This window comes from Macaca fascicularis, chromosome 15, assembly GCF_037993035.2.
Source record: "Macaca fascicularis isolate 582-1 chromosome 15, T2T-MFA8v1.1".
NCBI lineage: Eukaryota > Metazoa > Chordata > Mammalia > Primates > Cercopithecidae > Macaca > Macaca fascicularis.
The window spans coordinates 63,843,937-63,871,760 of NC_088389.1; the positions used below are offsets into that span (position 1 = coordinate 63,843,937).

Genomic DNA, 27,824 nt, shown 5'->3' on the forward strand with positions numbered 1-27,824 from the left:
TAAAGTGGCCTTAATATGAAATTTACTATTTCACATAAAAAGGCTGGTTAATTCCATGGCTCTACATTACCCTCAGGACCCTGGCCTTTCTCCTCCACCATCCATCCTTGATGTGCCCAGGACTTGTCTCCAGGTTAGCTTTCCACAAGCCTTCCACATGCCTGCCAGCGTTCCAGCCTCACGTCCCCCAAAAGTCTAGGAGTAGGAATGGACATCGTTTTGTCTGGTGCATCTCTGTCTCTCTCACTTGCTCTAATTTGATGTGAACCTTTTCTTTAAGAACAAAGAAACTTTTCCCAGGACGCTCCCCTGCCCCAGCAGATTTCCCCTCATATTATCCAGAATGCCAGAAGCCCGTGCCTAAGCAGTCATAGAGGAAGGATCATGGGACCACGCTTAGACTAATCCAGCTCATTCCTCCAGGCTGGCTCTCCAAGCCTCCCTGATGAAGTTTCTGGCTCCTCAGAAGAAAGGAGATGGGGGTCAGGAATTAGGTATAAGCTGTGATAGTGTCTGTCACAGAATCCCAAGTCTGGCTGTTAAGCTTGACATGCTGCTGCTATTCCGGGCTTGCCCCTCAGCTCCCACCCTCACTCTAAGTCCCCACAACTCTAAATGACACATTCTAAGGCCGTCCTTGGCAGAACAGTGAGGAACATGAAATGTGTACCTTGGGGCCCAGTGCTTTTGTGCAATTCCCCTGGGGTGTCAGTGCCGTCCTTGGGCAGCGCAGGCATGGTCACTGGAGGTGGAGAGGAGCAGAGCTCTGCCTCAAACGTGGGCCCTGCGCCCTCAGCCTGGCCCTGACCCAACCTCAGACCCAACACTGTGAGTGCAGCTGCACCCGGCCCAGAGTTGGGTTTTAATCATGTTTCCCCCTCCTCTGAGATCTCATCTTCCTGGTCTGTGCTTTTTCTTCTCTTAGAATCGGAATCTTTTTTTTTTCTTTTTTAAACAAATTCTAACTTGCCCCGTAGTCTTACCGCCCACCCCTACAACAACTTTATCCTGTTTCCTTCCCTCAACCCCCAGCAGCTTTTCTGGCTCCCATGGAGTGCACACTCGGCCACCGTGGCCGGAGCCTCGCAGAGCCTGGCTCATTTGTTGAATGGATGACTCTGATTATAGCAGGTATTCAGTAAGCCACTCTTGTTAAATTAGTGAAAATAAACGATGTTACTCTTTAGAGGTGTCTAGGTTCCTTTTTTTCCCCCATCACCTGTCCTCTTTCACCTCCTCTCTGGGCCCTGGCTTCCCTTAGAGACCCTCTTTCTCAAGGTCCCAGACTCATGAGGAGTGCAGTGTCCACATCTCACGCAGGCGCTCAGGAAGGAAGGAAGTCACTGAGACAGAGCTCAGTGGCCCAAATGGTTTCTGCTCCCTCACCTCACACCTCCCACCTCAGGGCTTCCTTCGGTTCCGGCCCTGCCCCACGAGGCAGGACCACCTTTGTGCTGGACAGACAGACCTGCTAGCCTCTGCTCTACAGTTCTGTCGGCCTTGGCCCTGGCTGTCCTCACACGAGTGCCCCCTCCCTTCTCTCCTCCCTTAGCCCCGCCTCCTTCCTCTAGCCCCATAGCCCTGGACACGGTACACACAGACCAGAGCCTTGGCTCAAAGGCAAACAAAAGGAACTGCCTGGCTCTTCATGGCTGTGGCCAGCACCTTCATACCAGGGCTCAACCCTCAGAATGCTCATTATATCCCGGGGTAAGACTCCCACCCAGAACTCCCCACTTGCTGCTGGGAGTAGGGGTATAAGGTGGAGGAATTAAGCTGCTTAGAGCGTGGGGCCAAGCGGACAGGTTGGTTCGGGAGGCTGAGGTCTCTATGGTGTTGGATGGAAAACGAGAAGCAAGGGACGAGTGAGACCCCAGATCTGCCCCGAAGCTTTGTGTTCTCTCCATGGGAACAGGGTAACAGCAGAGAGGAATGGTCGAAAGCCCAGGCAGAGAACTTAGAAATGCCTGCTCCAAATGTATACACTGCTGAGTCCAGAAAGACCAGGGCTCCAGAGGTCTCTGCTTCTGCCTCTGGGGATGGCGGGGCAGGACGATTCTGGTGAGTGGGTGAGTCTGTGCTGCAGGTACACTGGACACTGCCCACTACTTCGGTTCAGCATGGGCCAGACCTATGGGCAGGTGACTGGTCAGCTACTTCGAGACCCTCCTGGGCTAGCCTGGCCCCCTGTCCACCGCACACTTCTGCCTCCCATTCGGCCTCCAAGATCTCCTGAGGTTCCCAGGGAGAGCCTACCTCTCAGGCATGGGCATAAAAGGCTCAGCCCCAGCATGATCCCTGGGTACACAGGTTTGTACACAGGTATGCCCAGGTGCCCCTCCCAGGAGCACGTGTTCCAAACACTAATGAGTCTTCCTTGTCCCCGCATGCCCAGGTTTTGTACCCCGGGCACAGTTCATCTTTGCCAAGAACTGCAGCCAGGTCTGGGCCGAGGCTCTGAGTGACTTTACTCACTTGCATGGAAAGCAAGGGAGTGAACAGCTGCCAAAGGAGGCCAAGGGAAGAAAGGACACAGAGAAGGACCAGGTACCAGAGCCAGAGGGGCAGCTGGAGGAGCAGCCAGCACTGGAGGTGGTGGAACAAGTGAGACCAAGAAGCTGGTGGGGAGTGTGGAGGGGTGGGAGTGGGGGCCTTACTGTGTGTCGGGCAGTGGTGGGGATGGTGGGGGCAGCCATGAGTAGTGTGGCTGTGGGTTCAGGGGATGTGCGCTTGACTGTCAGCTCCGCCTCCCTGGGAGATTGTGTGAGAGCACAGGGGCTTCTCTCACAGGCTTCTCCCTACTCCATGGATGACAGGGATCCTCGCAAGTTCATGTCAGGTGAGAGCTGGGGGTTAGGATCAGAGGCGTGGGGAGGCCCCAGGATGCCTTGGCTCAGTGTCCCCATCCCCAGGCTTCACCGGCTGTGTGCCCCGCGCCCGCTTCCTCTTCGGCTCCAGCTTTCCTGTGCTCAGCAACCAGGCACTGCAGGAATCTGGGCAGAAGCACTTACCAGGCAGTGCCCAGAAGGACCCCAAATATCTCCCCCCACATCCCAGGACATACCCTCAGAACCTGGGTCTTTTACCTAACTATGGGGGCTATGTGCCAGGTGAGAAGAGCCCCCAGGCAGGCTTTGGGGACTGGAATGTTTGGGTATGGGGGTGGGGTGGTTTGTGGGGGTTGGAACTAATAGATATGGGAGGGCTCAGATCATGTGGTTCAGCTTTATCATTAGGCAGAAAAGGAAACTGAGGTAGCTACCCAGTGAGGAGTTCAGATTTTAGAGGGTCGTTTGGAGGTCTAGCCAACTGGCTGAGAATTAAATGGCTTTGCCATGCCACTGGCTACACATGACACTCTCTTGGCCACACAGGGTATAAGTTCCAGTTTGGCCACACATTTGGCCATCTCACCCATGATGCTCTGGGCCTCAGCACCTTCCAGAAGCAGCTCTTGGCTTAGGCCCCTGGATATCAAGTTCCCTTCCCTTTTCATCCTATCCCAGCCATCCTTTTGGAAGGGAGAAAGGTGGGTTGGGAGGAGCATAAAGAGAAAATGGTCTGGAGGCTGAGCACCTTTTTTATTAATAGGTATAATAAATAAATAAATAAATACATAAACAGACGTCTGGGCTCCTCCTCCCTCTTCTGATGACCAGGCACTGGCCATAGCCTATTTACAGCTGGGGGGCTTAGGGATCTGGCCCCAATACTGTTACCCATCCTCATCTCCACCTGGCCTAGGGAACCCTGTAGATGGCTTTCTAGGCCACCTGCCTCCAGGGGGACTTGCTTGTCTTCACCCATGGAAAGGTTGACCCAGACGGGCCAGGGAAATCCTGGCAGCCCAGTGCTGCGTCCTGTCCCTCCTTTCCTGGGTGGAGGTCTGGACGAGGCCACTGGGGCAGTTAAGGGGGCGTAATTAATACTGAGCACAGGGAGCAGGTGCCAGCACAGGGATACATGGCCCCAGCTCTCAGTCTACTCTGCAGCCAAGCCAATGGCTTGGGAAGGGCTCTCAGGCTCTGAGTCTGGGGGTTATGAGGGTCCCTGAGGCCACCAGCATGCACAGGGCCTCAGTTTTGGCTGCTTCCAGGGGTTGGACTTGGAGTTGGGGTCAATGTCACGTAGGCCAGGGGCACCAGGCCAGAGTCAGGGCCACGGCTGCAGCGCAGCCAGTCTCCTCCAGCTTGCCCCAGCACTCGTAGGATGTCTCCTTTGTGGAAGCTCAGCTGTCCAGGGCCGGTGGCCAGGTGGTGGCACAGTGCCTGCACCTCACTGGGGAAACAGCACATGGAGGTCAGAGAAACCCCATCAAAAGCCAACTGCAGTCCCTCAGCCCTTCCATTTCCCCAGGCTCACCATGGAGGACTGGAGGGCAGGGCTGGAGAGTGTGGCTCCTGCAGGCTCTCCTTGGGCTCTGGCTCCCGGCGGGCACCCACTGTCTGTGCCACTAGTTGGAACATGGACTTGTCCAGGCTCAGCCAGTCCGAGGGGAGCCTAGGGACAGCAGCTGGACTCAGGCTCTGCCCATGCTCTGGCTTACAGCAGGCTCCCTACTCCCTCCATCCCTACCATGGGCAGGCTCTCACCTGTTTGTGGGCCGGGCCTCCCGCTGGGCTTTTCGGGAGCCAAAGAGGTGTCCCCACTTGATGCCTCCAGGTGAGGGCTCTGAGGCCCCTTCCTCATTTTCTGCTGGTGGGGCAGCAGGCCCTTCCCTCTCCCGACTGCGCCTCAGCTCAGCCAGCACAGAGTCAGGGGGGCTCCCCATCCAGAAGGGCCAGCCCCTTTCCCGGCCCAGGGCCTCCTCAGAGGCAGGGCAGGCCTCAGCCCCCTCCACTACTCCCTCTCGGGGTGGTGGAGCCTGGGGAGGCCCCCCACCTCCTGCCCCTTTCTTCTTCTCACTGCTGCTATTGCTGCTACCACGAGGGAACCTGGAACCCTCAGTGGAGCCATCAATGTAGACCTGGGAGCTCTGCATGAGCTGGTACCACCAGCCGGCCTGCCCACCTCGGGCCCACCTGCCACGCCCTGAGCCCCCGGCTGCCTCTGCCACCTCTTCTGTCTCTTCTTCTTCCTCTTCCTCTTCTCCACCTTCTGAGGCACCCACGCCCTTCACCCGCTCCCCTTGGGCTGCCCTGTCCATGTCTCCAGGGCCCTCCTGGCCCCGGGCCCGGGCCAGCTGCAGCGTGGAGTGGGCAGACAGCAGCAGGTCCTGGGACACCCGCAGCAGTTCCTTGTGCTGCCGCTGCTGCTGCCCACTTTGCAGCAGCCGGTGCTGGAATAGCAAGTCGAGGCTGAAGGGCAGCAGGGCCAGGGGCTGTAGCAGCAGCAGCAGCTCCTCAAAGAGGCTGGGACACACGGTATGAGCTGCACTCAGGAAGCCCCAGGGCTGGTAGTGGGTCTGGATGATGTCTAGGGGAAAAGAGAGAGGGACTGATCCACACAGAGAAGCAGAGCCTGGCCCAAGTGGGACTTTGAAAGACAGCCTGGGCAGAGCTGTGGCAGACAGCGGCGCAGGCTGTGCACCAGTCAACTTGCATGTACTAAGTGTAAACGCTGCCACCCACAGCTGTGCAGTGCCTAAACCCTCCAACCCCAGGCGGTGGCCCTGAGTTTAGAGGAGTGAGATGCTGGGATTCCTGGCTACCCTGACTCCCAGATTGCCGGAGTATCCTGCTGGCTCCAAGGTTTTTTGTTTTGTTTTTGAGACTGAGTCTCACTCTGCCCAAGCTGCAGTGCAATGGTGTGATCTCGGCTCACTGCAACCTCTGCCTCTCAGGTTCAAGCAATTCTCGTGCCTCAGCCTCCTGAGTAGCTGGGACTACAGGCATGTGCCACCACAGCCAGCTAATTTTTGTATTTTTAGTAGAGATGGGGTTTCACCATGTTGCCCAGGCTGATCTCGAACTCTTGACTTCAGGTGATCCACCTGCCTCGGCCTCCCAAAGTGCTGGGATTACAGGCCTGAGCCACCGTGCCTGGCCCAAGGTTTTAACTCAAGCAGAGGCTGGGGAAGGCCTTGGGTGGAAGCCTGAGGCTCTGAGGATGAACGCTTGTGTCGTCCCCCTCCCCACCTCCAGCAATGAAAAGAGCTCTTCCTTCCTCTTTTGTGCCTCTGAATTCTGACCCATTGAGTTTGACCTGCAGGGTTCTGGGCATTACCTTCATGGTTATAGAGGTGATTAAACCAGAACTCCAGGGACCGGATGCTGTAGGGAGACAGGTGAAGACAGTTGAGTCTTGTGTGAATACAGCCAGATAAGGAGACAGATCCAGGGGGTCAGGCACAGGAAGAATAGGTGAACGCACCCTTCCATGGCACGATTCATTTCACCTAATTCCAGAGAGTCAGTGGGGATGTGTGGAGGGAGATGGACATGTGATTTACAAGCCAATTGCTTCCCCCTGGAGTGAAGTCAGCCTGCAGTAGACCTAAGAAATCAAGGTGGCTACTGTGTGAAAGTACAGGCAGCTCAGGGCCAAAGGAGATGGCCTGGGCCCATACCTGAGAAAGCATGTTACTAGGATGTGGGTCCCAAGGTGGACTTAGGGTCAAGCAGGATTTGGAAGTGGTGCTGGAATGGAGAGGATCAGGGTTTACAAGGTCCAGAGAAATTAAGAAACCCAACTAATTTCCAAATAAGTCAGATTACAGATTTGTAAAAGCAGCCCACGCTGGTGACCAGTGTCAGAGTCATGGGCACAGTGGGAAGGCAGTGACTTACTGAGAGGTCATAGCAGACTGGGAGGACCCTCCAGATCCACCCTTTCTGTCTGTCCAGGGAGTTGGTTCCTTGGCACAGGCAGAGCCCGGGGGTCGGGGGCAGAGCAAGTTGTTTAGGGGATCTTGCCGCTCTGTGCACTCACTTGAGCAGGCCGAGGATGAAGGCGTTGAAGCGCATGGTATGACTGGTGAGCTCTGGGAATTGGCTGACTTTGTTGTAGAGGCCATGCAGGACCTTGGTGGATGGGCCTGGGAGGAAGCCAGGGTTGCAGGTCACATGACCAATTTCTGGAACCCTAAATTCAGCCCCGGGTCCCCGTCTTGGCACCCAGCACCTACCTAGCTGTGTGGAAGCCTCAACCACACTCCATGGCATGTTCTTACGCTGCCCGATGATGACGTCCAGTACAAAGGCCTTGAGCCCATCCTCCAGCACAGCGCGGACAGCAGGGCACAAGTACTTCAGAACCAGGTGGCCCACATTGGGGCTCACAGAACTGTTTCCCAGCTTTGCCTGTAGGTGTGGTAGGGAAGTGCAGTAAACTGCCTCAGGCCTGACCGTGGTCCTCTCATGGCAGGCCCTCATGGTTCCCCTCTTGCCATCCCCATTCCTAAGTACCCAACCCTGGGCTCTAAATGCAAGACAGCAAGGGAAGGTGGTAGCGCAGGACAGGTAAGGGCGTGCAGGCAGAGCTCAGCTCTTCACATTTCCTCGCCTACCTTCACCCCGGGATCCCGGCTTGTGCCAAAATGGGCCACAATGAGGTCCACAGCGGTGTTAACAGCTTTTACCAGCCCTGCAAGGAAGAATGTGATGTGACAGGTCCCTGAGCAAGTCCTTAGCCAACTCAGCTGGGGCTGAAACTTCAGCGGGGGTGGGAAAGGGCTCCCACACTTAGTCTCCACACCTGCATGTGGGTCTCATCAGAACATTCAGGCCTGGCCCTTTTCTGGTTCTACCCAGTTCTTAAGCTCTTCCTGTCTACTTCCCAGCCTGGAGCCACCTCAATGATGCCATTGTCAAGCCTCCCAATGTCCTCACCTCTCAGTCCTCTTATTCCAATCCTGGCTCAGGCCAACTATCAGTTTTCTCCACTCTGAGAAACCAGGCCACTGACCTGAAGAAAACCCAAGTCCCTCACACCAGTGCCAGACAAGGGCGATTCTTTGATACGTGCCTTGTCAGCACTCCCTGCCATACCCTCAAGTTGCCATGTGAAATTGACACCACTCCTCTCAAGCCCTTGGTTCTGCTTCAGAGAACAGGGGCCTCTAGTTATAAACTCTTTTAACTTCCCTCTGCCTCCAAAATTCGTAACAATCTCATATGTACACCCCTCACTCCCCTGCCCACTTGCATCCCCTTCATGTCCTGGAGGAAGGTGGCTGTTTCCCTTCTTGCCCGGGTTCTTTCTCCCTGAGCTCTGATTCTCCCCTTCTGCCTTTGCAGGGAACTTAAGCTCTCTTCACAGGCTCATCTTCAGCCCACAATTATGCTCAGTTCTCTCCATCTCCCTAAAAATGTTCTTAGAGTGGGTCTTGTCAGTCTTCATCTTACTAGATGTCACCAACACGCTTACCCAAGCTGCCAGGCCCTCTAGTACCTTCACCTGCCCCTCCAAGAGCACTGAGGCATTTTTTGATGACATGGAAGCCTCCTCATGAGACTTTGCTCACTGCAGGAAGGGACTGGAGCCCGACTCCGAAAGCCTCTGATGAATGACCCTTGCTCAGTCATATGCACTCATGATACACAGCTTTCTCCTCCGACCCTAGAGCCTGGAGATTTGTTTGTGTTTTTTTTTTTTTGAAATGGAGTTTTCACTTCTGTTGCCCAGGCTGGAGTGCAATGGTGTGATCTCAGCTCACTGCAACCTCCACCTCCTGGGTTCAAATGATTCTCCTGCCTCAGCCTCCCGAGTAGCTGGGATTACAGGCACCCACCACCACGCCCAGCAAATTTTTTTTGTATTTTTAGTAGAGATGGGGTTTCACCATGTTGGCCAGGCTGGTCTCGAACTCCTGACCTCATGATCCACCTGCCTTGGCCTCCCAAAGTGCTGTGATTACAGGCTTGAGCCACCGGGCCCGGCCAGCACTTAGAGATTTAAGACTGGCTAGGTAGTAGGGCAAGTGTGAGGAGGTAGTGACAGCAGAGTCCCTGGCCTGAGCTGGGGGTTATATGCACCTTTTTTCTGAAGCAGGTCAATGGAAATGGCCTCTGAGCTGCCATCTGGGGACAGACAAAACTCAGCTGGAGGCTTCTCCGTCAAGGAAAAGGGGTCCTGGAAGTCAGGGCAGGTCAGTGGAAACGGCTTCAATGCTTGGCCTGGAAAGAAGAGAAAAGTCAATCCTGAGCAACTCTCGGTGCAGGAGTTCCAGCCCAGTTCAGTGCCTTGTACTGTCTGAGACATGTTCCTTTGGGACTGACCCCTTCTCTAGCCCTTCCCAGCCATGGCAGAGCCTGCCCCGGGTGTACTGGGGACCCTGCTCACACACCATTCAGCCGGCAGTTCAGATGGCTGGCAGCACTGAGGGAGCCAGGGAACTCAAAGATAGGGTTTCTTCGGGCCAGCCGAGCTTCTTGTGATCTTCGGTCTAGGATCCCTGACAAACCGGGTGGCCCTAGTGGGTTCTTCCTCCTGTATTCCCGCCACTTAAGGGCTTGAGGGGATAGGTGGTTGGCTGGAAGCAGACAGATCAGCAGAAAGACAAGAGTTGGCAGGAGACAGTGAGACAGTTTGACACCCACCCAGCGGCCCGCATGAAACACTAGGTTATTATCTACAGATGCTGAGGAAGGACGCAGACATCCTAACCTCTGGCCCCAGGCGAGACTGTAAGCAGCCACTCAAAGGGGAGGTGGTGGCGGTGCTTGTGTGAGGTGGCGGGTTGGGGAGGGAGATACTGGAGCTCCTACCATTACTGGGCCTGGTGGCCATGCTGCCCTCACCACCTCCCCGGGCCAGGCTCTCTGCTCGGCTGAGGCCAGATCGCCAGGAGCCCAGAGGCGGCAAGCTTCCTGTTCCATGGAGCCGGTACTCAGTCAAGGTCAGTATCTTCTGATCCTCCTTCTGCGGCTGCTGGGAGGTGGCAGGCCGGACAGCAGGAGGACAGGAGTGGCTCCATGGGGGCAGGCTTTCTGTGGCTGTGGGCTGCTCTGGAGGAGGGGAGCACGAAGTGGAGGCAGAAGAGTCAGTGCTGGGCCCAAAGGGGCCAACACTCCGGATGGGGGAGTAGCTTCCCAGGGGCGATGGCCGAGAGGTCTCTGGCTCAGACCCAGCTTTCCTGGCACCTCTGCCAGTGGCTCGGAGAGTGGATGCCTGCGGCTCCCCTGAGGGAGCTGGGACTGAGACTTGAGCAGCAGGGGCAGCCAGTGGGGCAGGCTGCTGTGTACGGCTGCAGCCTGAGAGGCTGTAGAGCTGGGAAAGGCTGTGGAGGGCCCGGGCCTTAGCCAGCTGCTTGGGGAAGTGGTGCTGGAACACGAAGGGCTGGATGGGCAGCGTGGTTGGCCTCTGTTCCTTGCTGTAGCGAAGGACTGGTCGGCTCTCAGTGCCACCCCCTGTAGCAAAGGGATGGAGAAGAAATCAGTAGACAGACACTGAAACCCATATGAGAGAAAACCCAGAAGCAGAGAGGGGAGAGGGGAGAGGGTCAGGGGCCTGACTGGCAGAAATTGAATGGGGTAGAAGTTTGTGGACTGGGACACTGCTCCCCTCTTTGGTAAAACGTTTCCTATTGTTTTTTATGGTGCTGGACTGTCTTGTACCTCTCTGCTGTTCAGTCCCTCTTCATTTTCATGACTCCAAAGGTGAGTGTATCTTAAGGCTCAACTCTTACATATCACCTTATGCCTTCTTTCTTACACAGTTTGAGTTCAGACTGCCACAGGATGACTCCCAAACCCACAGCTTTAGCCTGGACCTTCCTCTTGATCTCCAGATCATTCTGCTTTATAGTTCTGCTTTCATTTAAAATGTGCTATAGCAGCTCATCCATTACCTTTCTCGTTTTTTCCGATACAGAACCATTTTCTTGGTTTCTAAGTCTTGGAGTCACAGTCACACATTTTCAGTGATGAAAATATTTCAGATGTTATTGATTTCAAGCTTTTGCTCATTATCCCATCTCCAATCATGCCAGCACATCTCATTCTTGAGCATATCTAACCATAGTAAGATATTTCTTTACTTGCAGCCTTCCTGTTACCCGTATCTACCCCTACTCCCCACTCTTTTCACGATCCTGGTATTGGAACCTCAGAGTCCACATTTGCTCCCCCTGAACGGAGGTATGTTCCCCAAGGCTGGGCCTCTCCTGTTCTTTCAGGCAGTCTTCAGGTCAATGTCCCTCAAAATACGGTGCTCAGAACTAAACACAAAACTCCAGGACACTGGAGTGGGACAGTGGATGGACTGTACTTCCAACAAAACACTGTAGATCTCCGAATAAACGCAAGATGGCACTATAAGCACGCACCTGGCCTAAAGCCCTGGTGAAAGCTCACCAGCAGGGGGGCTATCTCTGTGAGGCGGGAATTAGTTCTCTTGACAGATTAGGAAATGTGAAATGTAGACAGATTAAAACACTTGCTCAAGGTCAAACAACTAGGAAGTGGCAGAGCTAGAATTCTGCCTAACCCAGAGTCTGATTTCGGAGCCACTGTTCTTTTTACCACATTGGTACTACATGTGAAATTGTATCAGGCCAGGTTTTCCTATCTCTCATCTTATTTACATCAAAGAGTCAGAGGGGATGGGGACCACAATCCCATTAGGGAGGTGCTTCTGAATCACTCCCAGGGGACACTTGCAAGCTCCACCCTCCTGCTATCCCCAGTCAGTGCTTACACAAACTCTGCATTCTCCCTGGCTCACTGTGCTCCAGCCACACTTCCCCGTCCTTAAACATACCAGGTGCACGAACATCTCGGGGCCTTCTGCACCTGCTTTTCTTTCTGCCTGAATCTTCTCACCATTCAGGCATCAGCTCAAATACCACCCCCTCAATAAGACCTTCTCTGACTACCTCAGCCCCTCTGGCAAGTTGCTCTCTATCTCATTTCTTGTTTCATTTTCTTTTCAGCACTGTTGAACTTTCCAGCAATTAAAAGTTGTCCTTTTAGTGTGTTTATTGTCCATTACTACTCATAAGAGCTCCAGAAAAGTGGGATTTTATATTGTTCACTGCTGGATCCATAATGCCTGGAACAGAGGCTGGCACACAGTATGCAGTGAATAACGATCTGTTAAATGAGGGAATCTCCACGGTCACTCTTGATTCAAGCCAGTCTCACTGGCTTGAACCAGAAGCTTCTTACATACACCAACTAGCTTCTGAGATACAAATTTTATCTTCCAGAATAAAGTCTAATTTTCTCAGCGAGCTAGGTGCCCACACCTGCTACAAGCTAGGCTGCTCTCCCCTCAGACTTCCACACCTGCCCCCACTGACCCTACTCTTCCCGGTACATCCCTGTCATAAAGCACACTGCTTTTCCCATTGGGAATGTGTTCTTCCTTTCCGCCTGTTTATCAGTTTTCAAGGCTGAGCTGACTCTGGCTATCGGATTAGGTCATCCCAACCACAGCTTTCTTATACCCCCTATATAAAGTATGTCTGAATTAGACTGCTTATTCCTACCCTTTTAAAACTCCTCTCTGCTAAGTTCCCAGGATACAGTTTGAGGCAGAGGAATAAGATCAGGTAAGAAGGGGGTCCCTGTGGGGAATGGGTCTTAGTTCTACCCTCAGGGAATACACAGAATAAGTTTTCTTACTTTTCTATGTGACATTCATTAAGAAAACCAGAGACAGAGACTGTATTCACCCGAGTCAGTTTTTCTCTAGGTCAAATAGCCCCAGTCCCCCGGTTCCTTCTTAAAATGTGGTGCCCAGAACTCAATGGAATACCCCACTGAGCACTCACTGGTTCGGAGGAGTGAGAGACTATCCACTCTTTCTTTCTGGAGTCTATGAATGAATCCACTCATCTTAACTTTTTGGAAGCTCTACCAACTGCTGACTCATTCTGAGTTTGCAATCAAGTATCCCAAATCAACTCAAGTGCAGGTTACATATCAAATTTCACATTGGTCTCTGCTTTATTAGTTTTGTTCTTTCAAGATTCAGTAAGATCCCTTTAAATCTTGATTCTGCTGCTCAGTATCTCAAAGAGCTGTCTCAGCTGCCCTTTTTTTTTTTTAATTTACTTTTTTTTGAGACAGAGTCTCACTCTGTCACCCATGCTGGAGTGCAGTGGTGCGATCTCAGCTTACTGCAACCTCCGCCTCCCAGGTTCAAGTGATTCTTGTGCCTCAGCCTCCCAGGTAGCTGGGACTACAGGCGTGCGCCACCATGCCTGGCTAATTTTTGTATTTTTAGTAGAGATGGGGTTTCTCCATGTTGGCCAGGCTGGTCTCGAACTCCTGGCCTCAAATGATTTGCCGACCTCAGCCTCCCAAAGTGCTGGGATTACAGGTGTGAGCCACCACACCTGGCCTACTTTAATTTTTTTTAGAGACAGGATCTCACTTTTTGCCCAGGCTGGAATGCAGTGGTGGGATCATAGCTCACTGTGCCTCAAAATCCTGGGCTCAGGCGATCCTCCCGCCTCAGCCTCCTGAGTAGCTAGGACTACAGGCGTGTGCCACCACTCCCAGCTATTTTTAATTTTTTTTTTCTGGTGACACAGGGTCTCACTATATAGCCCAGGCTGGTTTCAAACCCCTGGCTTCAAGTGATCCTCCTGTCTCAGCCTCCCAAAGTGCTGGGATTATAGGTGTGAGCCACCTTGCCCAGCCGACCTTCTCAGCTTTCTATACTGTCATTCCTAGATTGGATCTACTGGTCCCTTCTTTTGTCATTCAAAGCTTGATGAATTGTCATTCGTTTTTGATTTAGAAAAAAGCTGTACAGAATCAAGAGAAGACTGGAGACTTATGGAACAGAGCAGCATCTTGATATGAAAAGTCTTAATCTGATAGAGAAAACACTTTTTAACTCCTCTCCTCACATCTCTGACCAGGATATTTCTTGCCCTCAGAACGCCAGTCATAGTATCCCATGAGATGCACCCAGCACACAGACACTGCACTCTAAGAAGGGAGTGGGTTCAAAGGACCCACTCGATCCTTGCTGTTTCTGATCCTGCCTCTTCCCTAGAGATCTCCCTCCTGTGCCCACCCCAAGGACAGCTCTTCAGCGTATGTTAGGAGCATGGGGTCTTCTGATGGACTGTGATCTCCCTGACAGCACAGATACTATTTATGGCTTTTAAACATTTTCTTTTGCAAAGCCAACAGACCCAACCTAAGGCTACAGGACAGCTGTGAGCCTCTGCTATCCCTGCTTCACCTCCCTTTCCTTCTAAACCCTCTGAGATTTGGCTTCCACTCTCACTACTCCCGAATGTTGCCTTCAGGATTCTTCATTATCTTAGGTGATTTCTCTTTAGAACTCTTTTGGTTCAAACTCTTTTTTTAAACTTTCTCCTCCTTTGGTTCCTGTGACTTCACTCTCTCCTGGTTTTTCTTTTCTTTTTGAGATGGACTTTCACTTTGTCACCCAGGATGGAGTGCAGTGGCATAATCTTGGCTCACTGCAACCTCTGCCTCCCAGGTTCAAGCAATTCTGCCTCAGCGTGTGTAGCTGGAACTACAGGCACCCGCCACCACACCCAGCTGATTTTTGTATTTTTAGTAGAGACGGGGTTTTACCATGTTGGTCAGGCTGGTCTTGAACTCCTGACCTCAGGTGACCCGCCCACCTCAGCCTCCCAAAGGGCTGGGATTACAGGCATGAGCCACCATGCCTGACCTCTCCTGCTTTTTCTTCTATTGTCCTAATTCTTTTCAGTCTCTTTTAAGGCTGCTGCTCATCCCTTAAGTCACAGTATCCCCTTCTTCCCTTTATAACTCCACATATTCTCCCTGGATCCTCTCTCAGCCACAAGCATAGCTTTAGCTACCACTTTTGTTTTTTATTTTTGAGACAGAGTCTCACTCTGTTTCCCAGGCTGGAGTGCAGTGGCATGATCTAGGCTCACTGCAACCTCTGCCTCCTGGGTTCAAGTGATTCTCCTGCCTCGGCCTTCCACATAGCTGGGATTACAGGTGTGCACCACCACACCCAGCTAATTTTTGTATTTTTAGTAGAGATGGGGTTTCACCATGTTGGCCAAGCTGGTCTTGGACTCCTGAACTCAGGTGATCTGCCTGCGTTGGCCTCCCAAAGTGCTGGGATTACAGGTGTGAGTCACCATGTCTAGCGAGTGCCAGCTACCACTTTTATTCCAATGACTTTCCAATCTGCACAGTGCTTTCTCCTGACTTCAGGGAAGACATCCCTTCCAGTCCATCTTCTACCCAAACAACCAGTGATCCAATTACTTTTTTTTTTTTTGAGACGGAGTCTCGCTCTGTCGCCCAGGCTGGAGTGCAGTGGCGTGATCTCAGCTCACTGCAAGCTCTGCCTCCCGGGTTTACGCCATTCTCCTGCCTCAGCCTCCTGAGTAGCTGGGACTACAGGCACCCGCCACCTCGCCCAGCTAGTTTTTTGTATTTTTTAGTAGAGATGGGGTTTCACCGTGTTAGCCAGGATGGTCTCGATCTCCTGACCTTGTGATCCGCCCGTCTCGGCCTCCCAAAGTGCTGGGATTACAGGCATGAGCCACTGTGCCCAGCCCAATTACTTTTTTTTTTTAAACAAGGCCTGAAGGAGCAAACAACCAGTGATCTTTCTAAAATGCAAATCAAAACATACAATTAAGCAGACAGAAAAACCAAACCAAACAAAAACAAACAAATGCCAAAAGCCATTTCTCTGACTAAAATCTTTCAGTGGTTCCACCTGTCTTCCACTATGGCTACACCAAATTATATGCAGTTCCTAGAAAGGGTCAAGCTATTCTGTACCTTTGTGGTTTTGTACAGACTATCCTGTGAGCCTAGAACATTCTTCTTACAAGTCTTCACAAAGACTAATCCTAATCATCTTTCTAGATCGGCCTTAAATGTAAACTGCATTAGCAGTTCCTCCGACATTTCAGTCTGATCTAGATACCCCTCTCACTGGCCAGTATGCAACACTGCCATCTCTGCATTTTAATGATCGACTACATTTTCTGTTTCCATCCTTAGCTGGAATCCTTGAAAACAGTCATCCCTCTCATCTCTCTGTCACCAGCACCCCCTTAACACACTAGTATAAAATATTTATTTAAAATGTAACAAAATAAATAGGGAAAGAGCTGGCCTAGGGAGGCCACTGTGTTCCGGCCGGGGCGAAAGAGCAAGACTCCGTCTCAAAAAGAAAAAAAAAAACCTGACGCTCAGTGTGTGTGTTGTTGTTAGACGTATCCCTTGGTTGCCCCTTAGGCACCGCAAATTCCTAAATGTCCAAACCTAACTGATGTCTTATCCCTCTTCCAGGAAATCTCCTGTGATTACAGCCCCTATCCATGGCCTCATCTTTCCCATCATCCAGGTTCAGAATCAGTCTTCTGAATCCTTCATTTCCCAATCAGCCTCTAAGTCCTGCTGATTTTATCTCCTCAGTGTATTTTTTCTTTTTCTTTTTTTTTTTGAGACAGAGTCTCACCCTGTCTGCTCAGGCTGGAGTGCATTGGTGTGATCTCGGCTCAGTGCAACCTCCGCATCCCGGGTTTAAGCGATTCACCTGCCTCAGCGCCTGAGTAGCTGGGATTACAGGCGGGTGCCACCACTCCTGGCAAATTTTATTTTTTAGTAGAGATGGGGTTTCATTATGTTGGTCAGGCTGGTCTCAAACTCCTGACCTCAAGTGATTCGCCCGCCTCGGCCTCCCAAAGGGCTGGGATCACAGGCGTGAGTCACTGCGCCGGGTCTGCTCAGTGTATTTTTGAGTCCTCTGTCTTTCCTCAGTGAGCCCACTCCACTGTAGCTGTGGGACCTGCCCTGGCCTGGAGGGATAACAGATCTAGGATGTGGAACCTCTGGTGGTATGGACAGGGTGGTTTGGTGGGGACCCGTCACGGAGGTGGCCATGCATATCCTGCTGGTGAATAGCCACATATTCGCTAACCCTTAGGTTTCTTACCATCAGCTCTAGCTCTTGCATCCCTCTGGGTATGGCTGTTGGCTGGGCTCCCCGGGAGAGCAGTCCCTGGATCCATCAGCTGAGCCAGGGGGCCTTGCCCCGCAGCTCTAAGGCCAGCAGGAGGCATCTCACTGGAGTGGGGTCCCTGACAGACCTGGGTGGACCAGGGTGGACTTGGCTTTGGGCCAAGTAAGTCCATGCCTGGCCCCAAGGGCATGGGTGGCAGGCTATGGCTACAGCGAGTGCCCTCATCCAGTGGGGCCCCCCGATCTTGCTGGGCTTCTTGGATGGGTGAGAACTCCTGGGAGGAGTCCCCAACACTCACACGAAGTGGGGGTGAGCCAGAGCCTCCAGTTTTCTTCCGGCCCTTGGCCAGCTCGGCAAAGGAGGTGACCCTCCTGGGTGGGGAGCTAGGCCCGGCTATGGCTGCAGGGCCCTCACTTAAGCGCACTGGGCAACTCAACATGCGTTCCAGTGAGCCCAGGCGGACAGGAGGGCTGCGCTCCAGGCTGCGATCATAGCTGCGGGAGCGCTGACGTCCAGTGCTGAGGTTGGGGGGTGAAGTATTCGTGTATACTTGCCCCTCAAGCACAGTGGGGCCCACAGCAGCTGCTGCCTCGCTGGAGGAACTCACTGCTTCTTGTTCCTCTGGCTGGACTTCTGGCTTCTGGAATAGGTAATACTCAGAGGGCTGGCTGGGGCCTGGGTCTGGGCCAGGGCCTGGTGGGGGACTTATCTTGGTGTGTTCCTCAGAGCAGCTGGTGATGGAAGAGCCAGCAGGGCTTGGGGATGATTGGGAGGACAGGTCACAGGTGACAAGTTTATAGTAATTTTGTGTGGCCACAACAAGACGGGCCTGGCTTTGGAAGCAGGCTGTGAGGTCAGCCACTGCTGGGCATGGCTCACAGTGTGGGCGGTAGGAGTTGCAGTTGGCATCAAGCTCAGGAGATGAGGCATGAGGGCAACCATAGCCCCCTTCCCTTCCTCCACTTTCAGGGTGATGGGACTCATAAGACATCTTAGACTCAGCTGGGGAGGGCTGCAGATCCAGGTAGAAGGCGCCAGGGTCTGAGTGGCTGCAGAAGGAAGAGTCGCTGCAGGACTGTGGGGCAGAGTTGAGATTGGCACGGGGAGTGCCATGCATCTTGTTGTAGAGGGTGCTGAAGGTGACCAGCACACCATCTGAACTGTTGCAGGAAGAGTCGCTCACGTAGCCCATGGACTGGTCAGCTGCCTCGGACTGACTGGATGTGCTACTGCAGCGGCAGTGCTGGGCCCCTGAGCCAGAGCATCCAGGGTTCCTTGGGGATTCATCTGAACTAAGCTTCCATTCCTGGTCAAAGGAAAAGCCAGAGGTATCGCTGGCTCCACCCCCGCTGCCACTCCCACCAGGTCCCCCACACTCATCCAGCTCCATAGTGTCTGCTTCCAGCTCTGGCCGGCAGCAGTGGCTGGCGCTGCACTGCTGGGTATCCAAGGTCGTCACTGGCTCCTGTTCCTGCCCTTCCACCACTCCAGCCCGACTGCGTGTTGCCCCCCATGGCCTGCCCACTCCGGGGCCAGATGGTGGCAGCTGGAAAGAGGATAGATGAAAGGTGGGCTGGCTAGTGCCATGCAGGTGGAAGGACTGCTGGGTGGCACTGTCACCAATGCTGTCATCATACAGGTCACCAAGTCCTGGCTCACCCACACCCTCCTGCAGCAAGAAGGGGTTGTGTCGTTTGGGGGCTCCAGGGCCTCTTCCATCCCGACTCCTACTCTTGGTGCTGTCTATAGACCGTGCAGTTCCTCCTGGAGCAGAGTGCAGGCTGCTGAACAGCAGAGAGTCAGCTTGTCCTAGGTCTTGATCAGGCTGGGTGATGCCCAGCTCAGGTGGGCAGAAGGGATTAGGTCTTGTGCTCCCACTACCTCCACCTGCTCCTCCACAGCACTGCCTGTCTGGGACCTGGCAGTGCACCAGGGGGATGTGATGAACGATGAGGGTCTCTCCAGTCAGCTTTGGGGGACTATCCATTCTGGAAAGTTCGAATAAGGGCTTCAACAGCACCAGACACTGTCCCTGGAGCCCAGTGGGGCAGAACACATTTCATCAGGAGAGCTTGGCACCTGGAGAGAGAGGGAAAGAAAGGGAACCTAATGTCACCTCCCTGGAAGTCAGGGGCATGCCCTTCCCTACAGCATTTTCAGATGGAGAAGAGCCCAGGAAGAGAAAAGGCTTGAGTCAAGATGGAGCTTGACCACACAGCCTAATAGGTGGGTGGGGACCTAACCATGCTTTCTGCATTGCACAGGTGCAGCACCTGAGGTCCCCCTTAATTTTAAGGTCACCATGCATCAAATTATGACAAAAGGCCAAGTCCTTCTAATGCCACATATGAAGGTTTGGGCAGTACTTTCCCCTTCTCTTTCAAGGACTATGTCCTTGGCAGTAACCAATGACTAGTCCTTAGCACAAAAAAACTATGAATAATGACACAATTAAGAAGAAAACATCTAGGACGTCTAAGGCTTAGACACAGCTACAGCACACAAGTTTACAGACGAGGGAAAATCATGAATAATATGAACTCATAGCAATAAGCTGTAATTTTGCAAGAAGCATATTTTAAAATATACGGTATGATCTGACCAAGTGACTGTTATCTCTGATCCCCTTTCTCGTCCTATGAGCCCCAGAATATTTGTCCCTCTCTGATGACCGTGGGCTAAGTATCCTTACTATCCTCACTGCTGTACTAGAACTTCTTGAATGCAGAGACTGAGTTGGGCATTAGGGTGACTGCAAGTTATGACTGATGTCAACCTCTTCCTCCTCAATGGGGGTGGGGGGACCTAGTTTTATGTCTTTTGTATCATTCTAACACATCATAAGAAAAACATGAAAGGCATAATACACTCTTAACATGTGTCTAGCTCAGGATAGACATCCTGAAGTGCCCAAATGCTGCCCAGTTTTAGCTTAGAACCTTCACTAATGGGATCCACTGGAAAGTCTTCTCATCCCAGTTTTACCTCTTATAGGCTAAAGCAAAGTTTTCTCTTGTTCAAGGTCTCCTGGTGCCAAGGACACAGAACCCATCCTGAGCTTCTCTGGTCTCTTGGCTGCACCATGGCAGTGTGGCCTGCTCAAGTTCTAGTCTGCTGTGTTTCCATGTTCAGGTTGCAACAGTCTTCATTCCCTTCGACTCCTCACATGTAATGTTCCAAATTCATTCATTTCCCTTCTTTTTTTATTCCTATTATTTCCTTTTCACTCACCTTGAGTCTAAATCCCCCATTGCCTTTCTCTTCATCATTTAACTGAATCCTTGACACCATCAATCTCTTAAAATTTAACTCATTTAGACCACAGGGTCCCAGCTCATGTGGAATGTGGTAAGGGCTGAGGCAAGTCACATATACTCAAGGACATGAACAAACAATGCATAAAAAATATGGCTAAGTATATGTATGAGGGACAAGGTATTAATATACAATTGTGTTAAATTTAAGCAGCAATTATTATTTACAATCTTGCTTCCTCCCCCCCTTTCTGAGAGGAAGGCAGGCTCCTCTGTTGAGCTTCCAAGCCTTTGTGTGTTTATTGGGCTAATGGGTAGAGATGTAGAAGGGCAGACATTAAGACAGTCTGAGCTACAAGATTAAGGGTTATAGAAGAAAACATAGGAGTAAATCTTTGTTATCTTGGATTAGGTGATGGTTTCTTAGATATGACACCAAAGGCACAAGTGACAAAAGAAAAAACATAAATTGGACTCGGTAAGAACCAAAACCTTTTGTGCTTCAAAGGATACCACCAAGAAAGTGAAAAGACAATCCATAAAATGGGAGAAAATATTTGCAACTCATACACCTGATAAAAGACTTCTAATCAGAATATATAAAGAACTCTTACAACTCAACAATAAAAAGACATTTGAAGCTGGGCACGGTGGCTCATGCCTGTAATCCTAACGCTTTGGGAGGAGGCGGGAGGATCACGAGGTCAGGAGATCGAGACTACCCTGGCCGACATGGTGAAATCCCGTCTTTACTAAAAATATAAAAATTAGCTGGGTGTGGTAGTGCATGCCTGTAATCCCAGCTACTTGGGAGGCTGAGGCAGGATAATCGCTTGAACCAGAGAGTCGGAGGTTGCAGTGAGCTGAGATCATGCCACAGCGCTCCAACCTGGCGAGAGAGTGAGACTCTGTCTCAAAAAGAAAAGAAGACATATGATCCAGTTTAAAACAGGGCAAACAGTATGAATAGGCATTTCTCTGAAGAAGACATACAAGTGGCTAACCAGCACATGAAAAGATGTTCAACATCATTAGTCATTAGAGTAATAAAAATTGCAACGAGATACTACTACTCTCCATCTGGGATGGGTAAAATAAGAAATACAGACAATAACAACTAGCAAATGATGATGATATGAAGAAACGGGAACCCTGAAACATTGCCGGGGGGTATTGTAAAATGGTGCAGTTACTTTGGAAAAGTCTGACAGTTTCTCAAAATGTTAAACATAGTGTCATGACATGACCCAGCAACTGCACTCCTGGGTATATACCCAAGAAAAATGAAAACATATGTTCACACTAAAGCTTGTACACAAATGTTCATAACAGCATTATTCACAGTAGCCAAAAATTTAGGCACAATCGAAGCCAGTCACAAAGGGCTTTTATGATGTATGATTCCATTTATATGAAATGTCCAGAATAGGCAAATCCATAGAAATAGAATGTCTTGAAATCAGGCCAAGCACAGTGGCTCATGCTTGTAATCCCAGCACTTCGGGAGGCTGAGGCGGGCGGATCACTTGAGGTCAAGAGTTCAAGACCAGCCTGGCCAACATGGTGAAACCCCATCTCTACTAAAAATACAAAAATTAGCCGGGTGTTTGTCACCATTTTTGTAAATAAACATGTCTGTACACATAGAAGAAAATCTGTAATGTGCAACAAACTGTTACTAGTGCCTATCTCTGTTGAGTGATTTGGATTTTTAATTTTATTCTTTTTGCTTCAGCTGTATTTTCTAATTTGTACATAATAAATACCCATTTTTTGCAATTTTTAAGCAATTTAAAAAATTTAAGCAAATTTTTTTTTTTTTTGAGACAGGTTCTCACTCCCAGGCTGGAGTGCAATGGTGCGATCATGGCTCACTGCAGCCTCACCGTAGCCTCTGCCTCCTGAGTAGCTAGGACCACAGGCGTGTGCCACCACACCTGGCTAATTTTTGTATTTTTTGTAGAGATATGGTTTCTCCATGTTGCCAAGGCTGGTCTCGAACTCTTGGGCTCAAGTGATCCACCTGCCTTGGCCTTCCAAAGTGCTAGGATTACAGGTGTGAGCCACCATGCCGGGCCTAAACAATTTTTTTTTCTTTGAGGGGGTTTCTCCTTTCATACATACTAGGTTTCCCCTGGAGTCCTGGCCATAATCTCGAAGCCTGGACTAAAAGGAGTATAGAGAACTTTCTTACGTACATAGCAGTAATTTTAGGGGTACTTATGGGTTGCAGCCATCACTGACCTTCAATGAGTACCTTTTCTTCCTTTTTAAAGCATTTTCAAGAGGCATTCACAAGTATCACATAAAAGAATGTATGATTCTGCCCACAAAACCATTACTAGGACATACATGCATTAATATGGAAAACCTGATGCACAGATACAGATTGCAGAAAGCTGACTCTAAATCAGAGACAAAGGACACATGAGCATGGGAGATGACGGAGCCCTTGGCTGGAGGGCACTAACAGTTGTAATGTGATGTTGACATATGTATCTCCCAGACTGGAGCACAGTTCCGAGGCTGGAGACTGCAATACAGTGAACTCTGTGCTTGAACACAGTAGGTACCTGGTTATTTGTTGACTACTTCTCCCATTAAAAGAACCTGAGTTGTTAATCTTTTTATGATTGAATTATAGGAGTTTTAACATTCTGGATACAAGTCCTCTGTCAAATAATATGTCTCATGAACATTTTCTCTCAGCCTGTGGCTTGTCTGTTTTCTTAACTGTGTTTTTTGATAGTTTTTAATTTATCAAATTTAAATTGACCAATTTATCAGTTTGTTTCTCTATGGTTAAATCTTTCTGTATCCTAAGAAATCTTTACCTGTCCTAAGATCATAAAGAAATGTACCTATGGTTTTCTTCTAAAAGCTGTATAGTTTTAGCTTTTACATTTAGGTTGTATTGAATCCTACTTTAACTGTCAAGCTCTTTCACTGATTGATTTCATTTTATTTTATACTTCTGTATCTCAGAGAAGATCTTATTCCTTTTTGATCTCCACACAACCAAGGGAAATGCCCAGCAATGGCTCCTCCATAGACGATTCCAATTCAGCCATCTAAGGGGAAGTTCTCCAGGCATCTCATGAGATTTTGTACTCATGCTTTGCCCACCCGGTTCACATTTACTTACAAGGCACTTTTTATGTATGTCATATCTTACTGATCCTTACATAAACTTACCAAAGGAGGCGGAGCCATCTTCATTTTCAAAAATAAGGAAATTTACACTCAGAAAAATGAAATGACTTGCCCAAGACCACTCAGTGAATAAATAACAGAATTAAGATAAGACTCAGGAATCCTAACTTTTGACCTTTTTTCTTGATCAGTTAAGAATATAATGAGAGTAGACCCAGCATGGGGGCTCACGCCTGTAATCCCAGCACTTTGGGAGGCCGAGGTAGGCGGACCATGAGGTCAAGAGATTGAGAACATCCTGGCCAACATGGTGAAACCCCGTCTCTACTACAAATACAAAAATTAGCTGGGTGTGGTGGCACGCTCCTGTAATCCCAGCTACTTGGGAGGTTGAGGCAGGAGAATCACTTGAACCCAAGAGGTGGAGTTTGCAATGAGCTGAGATCGTGCCACTGCACTCCAACCTGGGTGACAGAGCGAGACTCCATCTTAAAAAAAAAAGAAAAAAAGAGAGTAAACTGTACATATGACACCACAGAGAACATTTACTGAGAGTGTATCTCAGGCTCCTTTCCTGGGAGTGACTTTTTCTACATCAAGACAAGTGGCCCATCCCCTCTAATGAAGGTGAAGAGAAAACACTGAGCTGGAAGAGCTCATTTCAGACTTTTTCTGCCCTGACTAAATGGAGAGACATGGAAGATGCGGATGGGGAAGAAACAGAGGATCCAGAATAAGAAGAAAGTTCTATGAGAGCCTCTTTCCTGGCCCTTGTCCCAAATGGGTGTCTCTTGTCCTATTATAATACTATAAATGGTCATTTATTCAATACTTATATGCCATTAATTTACATACATCATCTTTAAATGTACTGTAACATTTTTAAGTAGGCATAATCCTTCCCATTGTAAAGATGAGAAAACCAAAGCTTAGAGTGTATAAGTAGTTTGCCCATATTTACACATCTGAGATGGGATTCATTCCCAGGTCTGCCCAATTTGTAATTATTTCCACTACAATGGCCTTCCACAGAAAATGATTGGGGCCACACCCTCTTCCTAAAGTCCTTGCAATTACTCTGCTCCCAGAGCAGCTGCACCCTACCTGTCCTGGGTAGACCCACATTTCAGCCTCCATTTACGCAGGTTATGTCTATCTGCCTCTCTATTCTATGAACCTACAATCCCTTTCATACTGTCCCCAGGCTGTGATCACACTTGTCAATCTCACCTCCTGCCCCAGTTCCCAGCCCTCATCTCCCTGCCCCATACATAGTCTCAAGTCTCATTTTTCCCTGCTCTGTGGTTCACATTCCTAGACACTTCCTGGGAACAAATACACTCCCATAACTATCCAGTGTATTCCTCAACTATATATTTGCACAATATGGCACTACTGTCTCCTATTATCCTATGTTTTTGAACCCTCTACCAAGGTAGTTATTAGAAGTGGGAATTTTTTTACAATTATTTTTTACAGACAGAGTCTAGCTTTGTTGCTTAGGCTAGAGTGCAGTGATGCGATCATAGCTCACTGCACCTTGAACTCATGGGCTCAAGTGATCCTCCCACCTCAGCCTCCTTAGTAGCTGGGACTACAGGTGCACACCACAATGCCTGGCTAATTTTTAAATTTTTTGTAGAGACAGGGTTTCACCATGTTGCCCAGGCTGGTCTCAACTCCTAGGCTCAAGTGATCCTCCCACCCCAGCCTCTCAAAGTGCTGGGATTACAGGTGTGGAAATGGGAATTTAGGGAACTCTTCCTACCTGCTCAGCAATGGAGCAACTCTGGGCAGGAAAACCCCAGAAAAAAGATTTCCTCTAGCTTTGGTCATCAATGTCTTTCTGCCAGTCATAGAACCCTTCCCTCTTTTTTGGCCTTCTGAATAAAGACGGGAAAGACAATGGTCTTCAATTGCTCTTCTCTAGCAATCTGACCTTGACTTGAGATCCTGATAAGATGCCTCTGTAGGGCTGATAACCCTTTTCCTGACTGGTCCTCTCCTGGGTAGGATCAAAGGGAGAAGGGCGGGAGGGTAGATTTGGGAGTGTTAGCTTACGCTTAGGTCTCTTCTTGAAGGCTTATTGTAACAGGTCAGGTGCCCTAGGCATTACAATGACTGTCCCTACCCCTGCCACACACTGTGGGGCACCCTGTTTTCTTACTCCATCCTTACCTGGAGCCTGGTGGCTCCCATAGCACCAGAAGATATGGTATGTGTGTCTATGTGCATGTATAGCTATGTGCATGTATGTATGTGTGTGTGGACAGAAAGGCTTCCCAGCCCCTTCTCTTGAAAGCTGCATGGATCCTTGCATGTTCTCCATCATAAACTTACAGTAGCTATAGGGGTGTCTCCTCCCATTAAGCCTTTGTTTCTAGATCTGACTCCCCCATCCCTGACCCATACTAGAAGCTTCATTAGAAATGCCCAAAAAGGAAGGATGCGATCTGCTTCTTCACAAAATAGCATAAATGGCATTAGCCCAAGCCTTGGCTTTTCCCCATCTCTGCACCATAGCCCAAATGTATGCATGGATGAGCTCGTCTAATGCTGTGCTCCCGCACATTCCCTTTATCCCCCCAGCACCGTCCCCCTCTCCCTTTTGGAAAGACAAAGCCAACCCTCAGAAGCCAGGGCCCAAATGTGCTGATCAGTATCCTAGCATCTCTGCCCTGCCCCTCCCCCAGCTCCCTGAGCCATACCTTTGTCAGGAGCCTTGAGCTGGACCCCTGATGTGTCTGTCCCTTTTGCACTCCGACCAAGCTCTACCTCGACAGTTCCAGCTGAGACACTGTTCCACGGGACCACACAGGGGAACTGGACCGATTTCCTAAGATCTGATTTCTGCTAATACAATGGCATCGTTGCTAATGCAGGGAGGCTGCGCAATCCCAGCCCCAGTCTCCGTGCTGCTGCCGCGGCTGCTGGTGATGCGGTGACGTTGCTGCTAAGGGAAGGGGGAAGGGAAAGGAGCAGGCAGGCCCACAGCACAGCCACTCAGCCTCCCTCCCTTCCAGTCCCTGTGGGCCCTTTAGCCTAGGGAAGGGGGAGGGTAGAGAAAGTCAGTGCTGGAAGATGGAGAACTCTCAAGACAGCAAAGGAAAAATGGGGAGAGTTGTGTCTAGCTCCTCTTTTGTCCTTAGGCGTCTCAGGGAAGATGTCTGGGCAGAGCCTTGGAGCTTCCTTCCTTCTTTAGGCTCCTCCTTTTATATCTTAACCAGAAACCTCTCCCTCCTCTTTTTGCCCATTGTGAATGACTCTGTTTTCCAGCTTTTTCCTCTAACCAGGATTCCAGACTAGCCTCAGGGTGGGGCAGTCAGCCTGGGAGGGGATTCCTGAAGCCCAGAAGGGAGGCTGCAGGGACCAGTCACCATTCTGCCAGCAGTAACTTGAACTCAGTCCTGGTGGATGGCCCACGAGTCTTAGCACTGGCCTTCCTAGAGAGACAGGGTGCTAGGCAGGCTTCTGTACACTGGGGTGGTAAGTCTTAAGGACCTGGAGGCTGCAGGCCCTCTTCCTAACACGGTATTCAATTCAGTTCCCTGGGTCTTCAGAGGTCTACTCGCTGTGGCTGAAGTAGAACTGGCCCCTCTCACATACATCGGTTCTCAGTCAGTGCTCAGCTGGGTCCAGCTGGGTTTGTGTGGAGGCAGAATCCCTCTAGCTGGGCTGAGAGGCCAGGAAGCCTATCTTCCCAGGGAAAGGAAGGCAGGGGACAGTGGTCTCTCCTAGGCCAGAGAGAAATCTCAGTTCTGCTTGGAGACCTACAGAGTCTTCTGCTCCTTCCCTGCTCCACCCTCCTCAGGTTCTGGGCCAATTCTGTGGGAATAAGGAAAAAAGGAAGAAACTGCAGCTAGAGCCAGTTGTACAGGAAGTTGCGGTGAGGTCTCTGTCCACTTTGTGTCACTGCTCCCTGCTGCTACGCTTGAATACAGAGATAGTCTCAAGCAGGGGTTGGTCCCCAAACACTAGCCCTGCCTAGGGCTCCTCCCAAGGTGACTACTATCTGGACTCCACAGCCATGCCCTCGGATTTCAGGGCCTGAGAAAGAAGCCTTTGGAGAAACCACTGGCCAAGACCATAACAGCTATCCCTCAGGATCCGGAAGAGATGTAACTTCTTTTCCTTTCTTGTTTCTCCTATTCCCTATGACATCCATGTGTCCACTGACACCATGCTCAGCTGAGTCAATTGTAGAGAGAACAAAAACACACAAAGACACAAAGATCCATCTCCAGCCTTGACTTGTTTGAGCAGCCATGGCCCCTTGATCCTATAAAGCAGGGAACAGTGAGGAAGGGAAGGAAGGAGGGAGACTGCTGTTCCTAGCCAGCCACTGAAAGCTGAGGAAATGGTGTCACTCTGCCTTCCTCTTGCCTAGCTGATACAGAACACAAAGCACGGTTGGATAAGCATCTGTAGGTTAGGGCAAAGTTAATCTTCATGACCAAGCATTTGGAGTTCAAGCTTCTTACCATGAGAGCTCTGGGCCCAGGGTCTTTGACTCTGAAATTTCTGTGAGGCTAAGTCATGCATTGTGCTGGACAGCCAGTGTTTCCAGTTGCCTATGGAAGGTGGCAG

At 50.5% G+C, this 27,824-nt stretch overlaps 2 protein-coding genes, 1 long non-coding RNA gene and 1 other non-coding gene across 13 annotated transcripts in view; 3 read left to right on the plus strand and 1 right to left on the minus strand.

Annotated features, from left to right (window-relative positions):
• Positions 1 to 27,824, plus strand: part of LOC102120280 (ciliary microtubule inner protein 2B) — a 188,949-nt gene that overhangs the window by 46,596 nt on the left and 114,529 nt on the right. The window lies entirely within an intron of this gene.
• LOC135967412 (uncharacterized) overlaps positions 1 to 27,824 on the plus strand; it is a 42,681-nt gene that overhangs the window by 4,232 nt on the left and 10,625 nt on the right. The gene's annotated exons all lie outside the window — the stretch shown is intronic.
• On the plus strand, positions 1,599 to 3,625 carry CIMIP2B (ciliary microtubule inner protein 2B). Of its 3 annotated transcripts, none has more exons than XM_005581400.5 (6): positions 1,599 to 1,710; positions 2,087 to 2,310; positions 2,396 to 2,604; positions 2,791 to 2,839; positions 2,913 to 3,110; positions 3,375 to 3,625. In XM_005581400.5, exons 1-6 carry the CDS (start codon positions 1,649 to 1,651, stop codon positions 3,461 to 3,463), a joined length of 831 nt encoding a protein of 276 aa, XP_005581457.3. In that variant the 5' UTR covers positions 1,599 to 1,648; the 3' UTR covers positions 3,464 to 3,625. The 3 variants fall into 3 exon arrangements, with proteins under 3 accessions (XP_005581457.3, XP_073873281.1, XP_073873280.1); XM_074017180.1 differs by having other exon boundaries at positions 2,396 to 2,630; positions 2,776 to 2,839; positions 2,981 to 3,110; positions 3,375 to 3,585; XM_074017179.1 differs by having other exon boundaries at positions 1,599 to 2,310; positions 3,375 to 3,585.
• Positions 3,563 to 27,824, minus strand: part of RUSC2 (RUN and SH3 domain containing 2) — a 72,062-nt gene continuing 47,800 nt past the window's right edge. For 3 of the 8 annotated variants that reach the window (XM_005581397.4, XM_015437032.3, XM_065530383.2), the window contains 11 exons: positions 16,804 to 18,909; positions 9,648 to 10,289; positions 9,227 to 9,412; positions 8,916 to 9,056; positions 7,448 to 7,524; positions 7,067 to 7,241; positions 6,871 to 6,976; positions 6,166 to 6,212; positions 4,593 to 5,415; positions 4,363 to 4,500; positions 3,563 to 4,278 (listed from right to left, as the gene is read on the minus strand). In XM_005581397.4, coding sequence (XP_005581454.3) covers positions 4,077 to 4,278; positions 4,363 to 4,500; positions 4,593 to 5,415; positions 6,166 to 6,212; positions 6,871 to 6,976; positions 7,067 to 7,241; positions 7,448 to 7,524; positions 8,916 to 9,056; positions 9,227 to 9,412; positions 9,648 to 10,289; positions 16,804 to 18,817 — 4,551 coding nt within the window. In that variant the 5' untranslated portion in view covers positions 18,818 to 18,909 and the 3' untranslated portion in view covers positions 3,563 to 4,076. Of the gene's footprint in view, positions 4,279 to 4,362; positions 4,501 to 4,592; positions 5,416 to 6,165; positions 6,213 to 6,870; positions 6,977 to 7,066; positions 7,242 to 7,447; positions 7,525 to 8,915; positions 9,057 to 9,226; positions 9,413 to 9,647; positions 10,290 to 16,803; positions 18,910 to 25,945; positions 27,063 to 27,824 lie in introns of all 8 variants that reach the window. The other 5 variants (XM_045374420.2, XM_045374421.2, XM_045374418.2 and 2 more) reach the window with 5 other exon arrangements.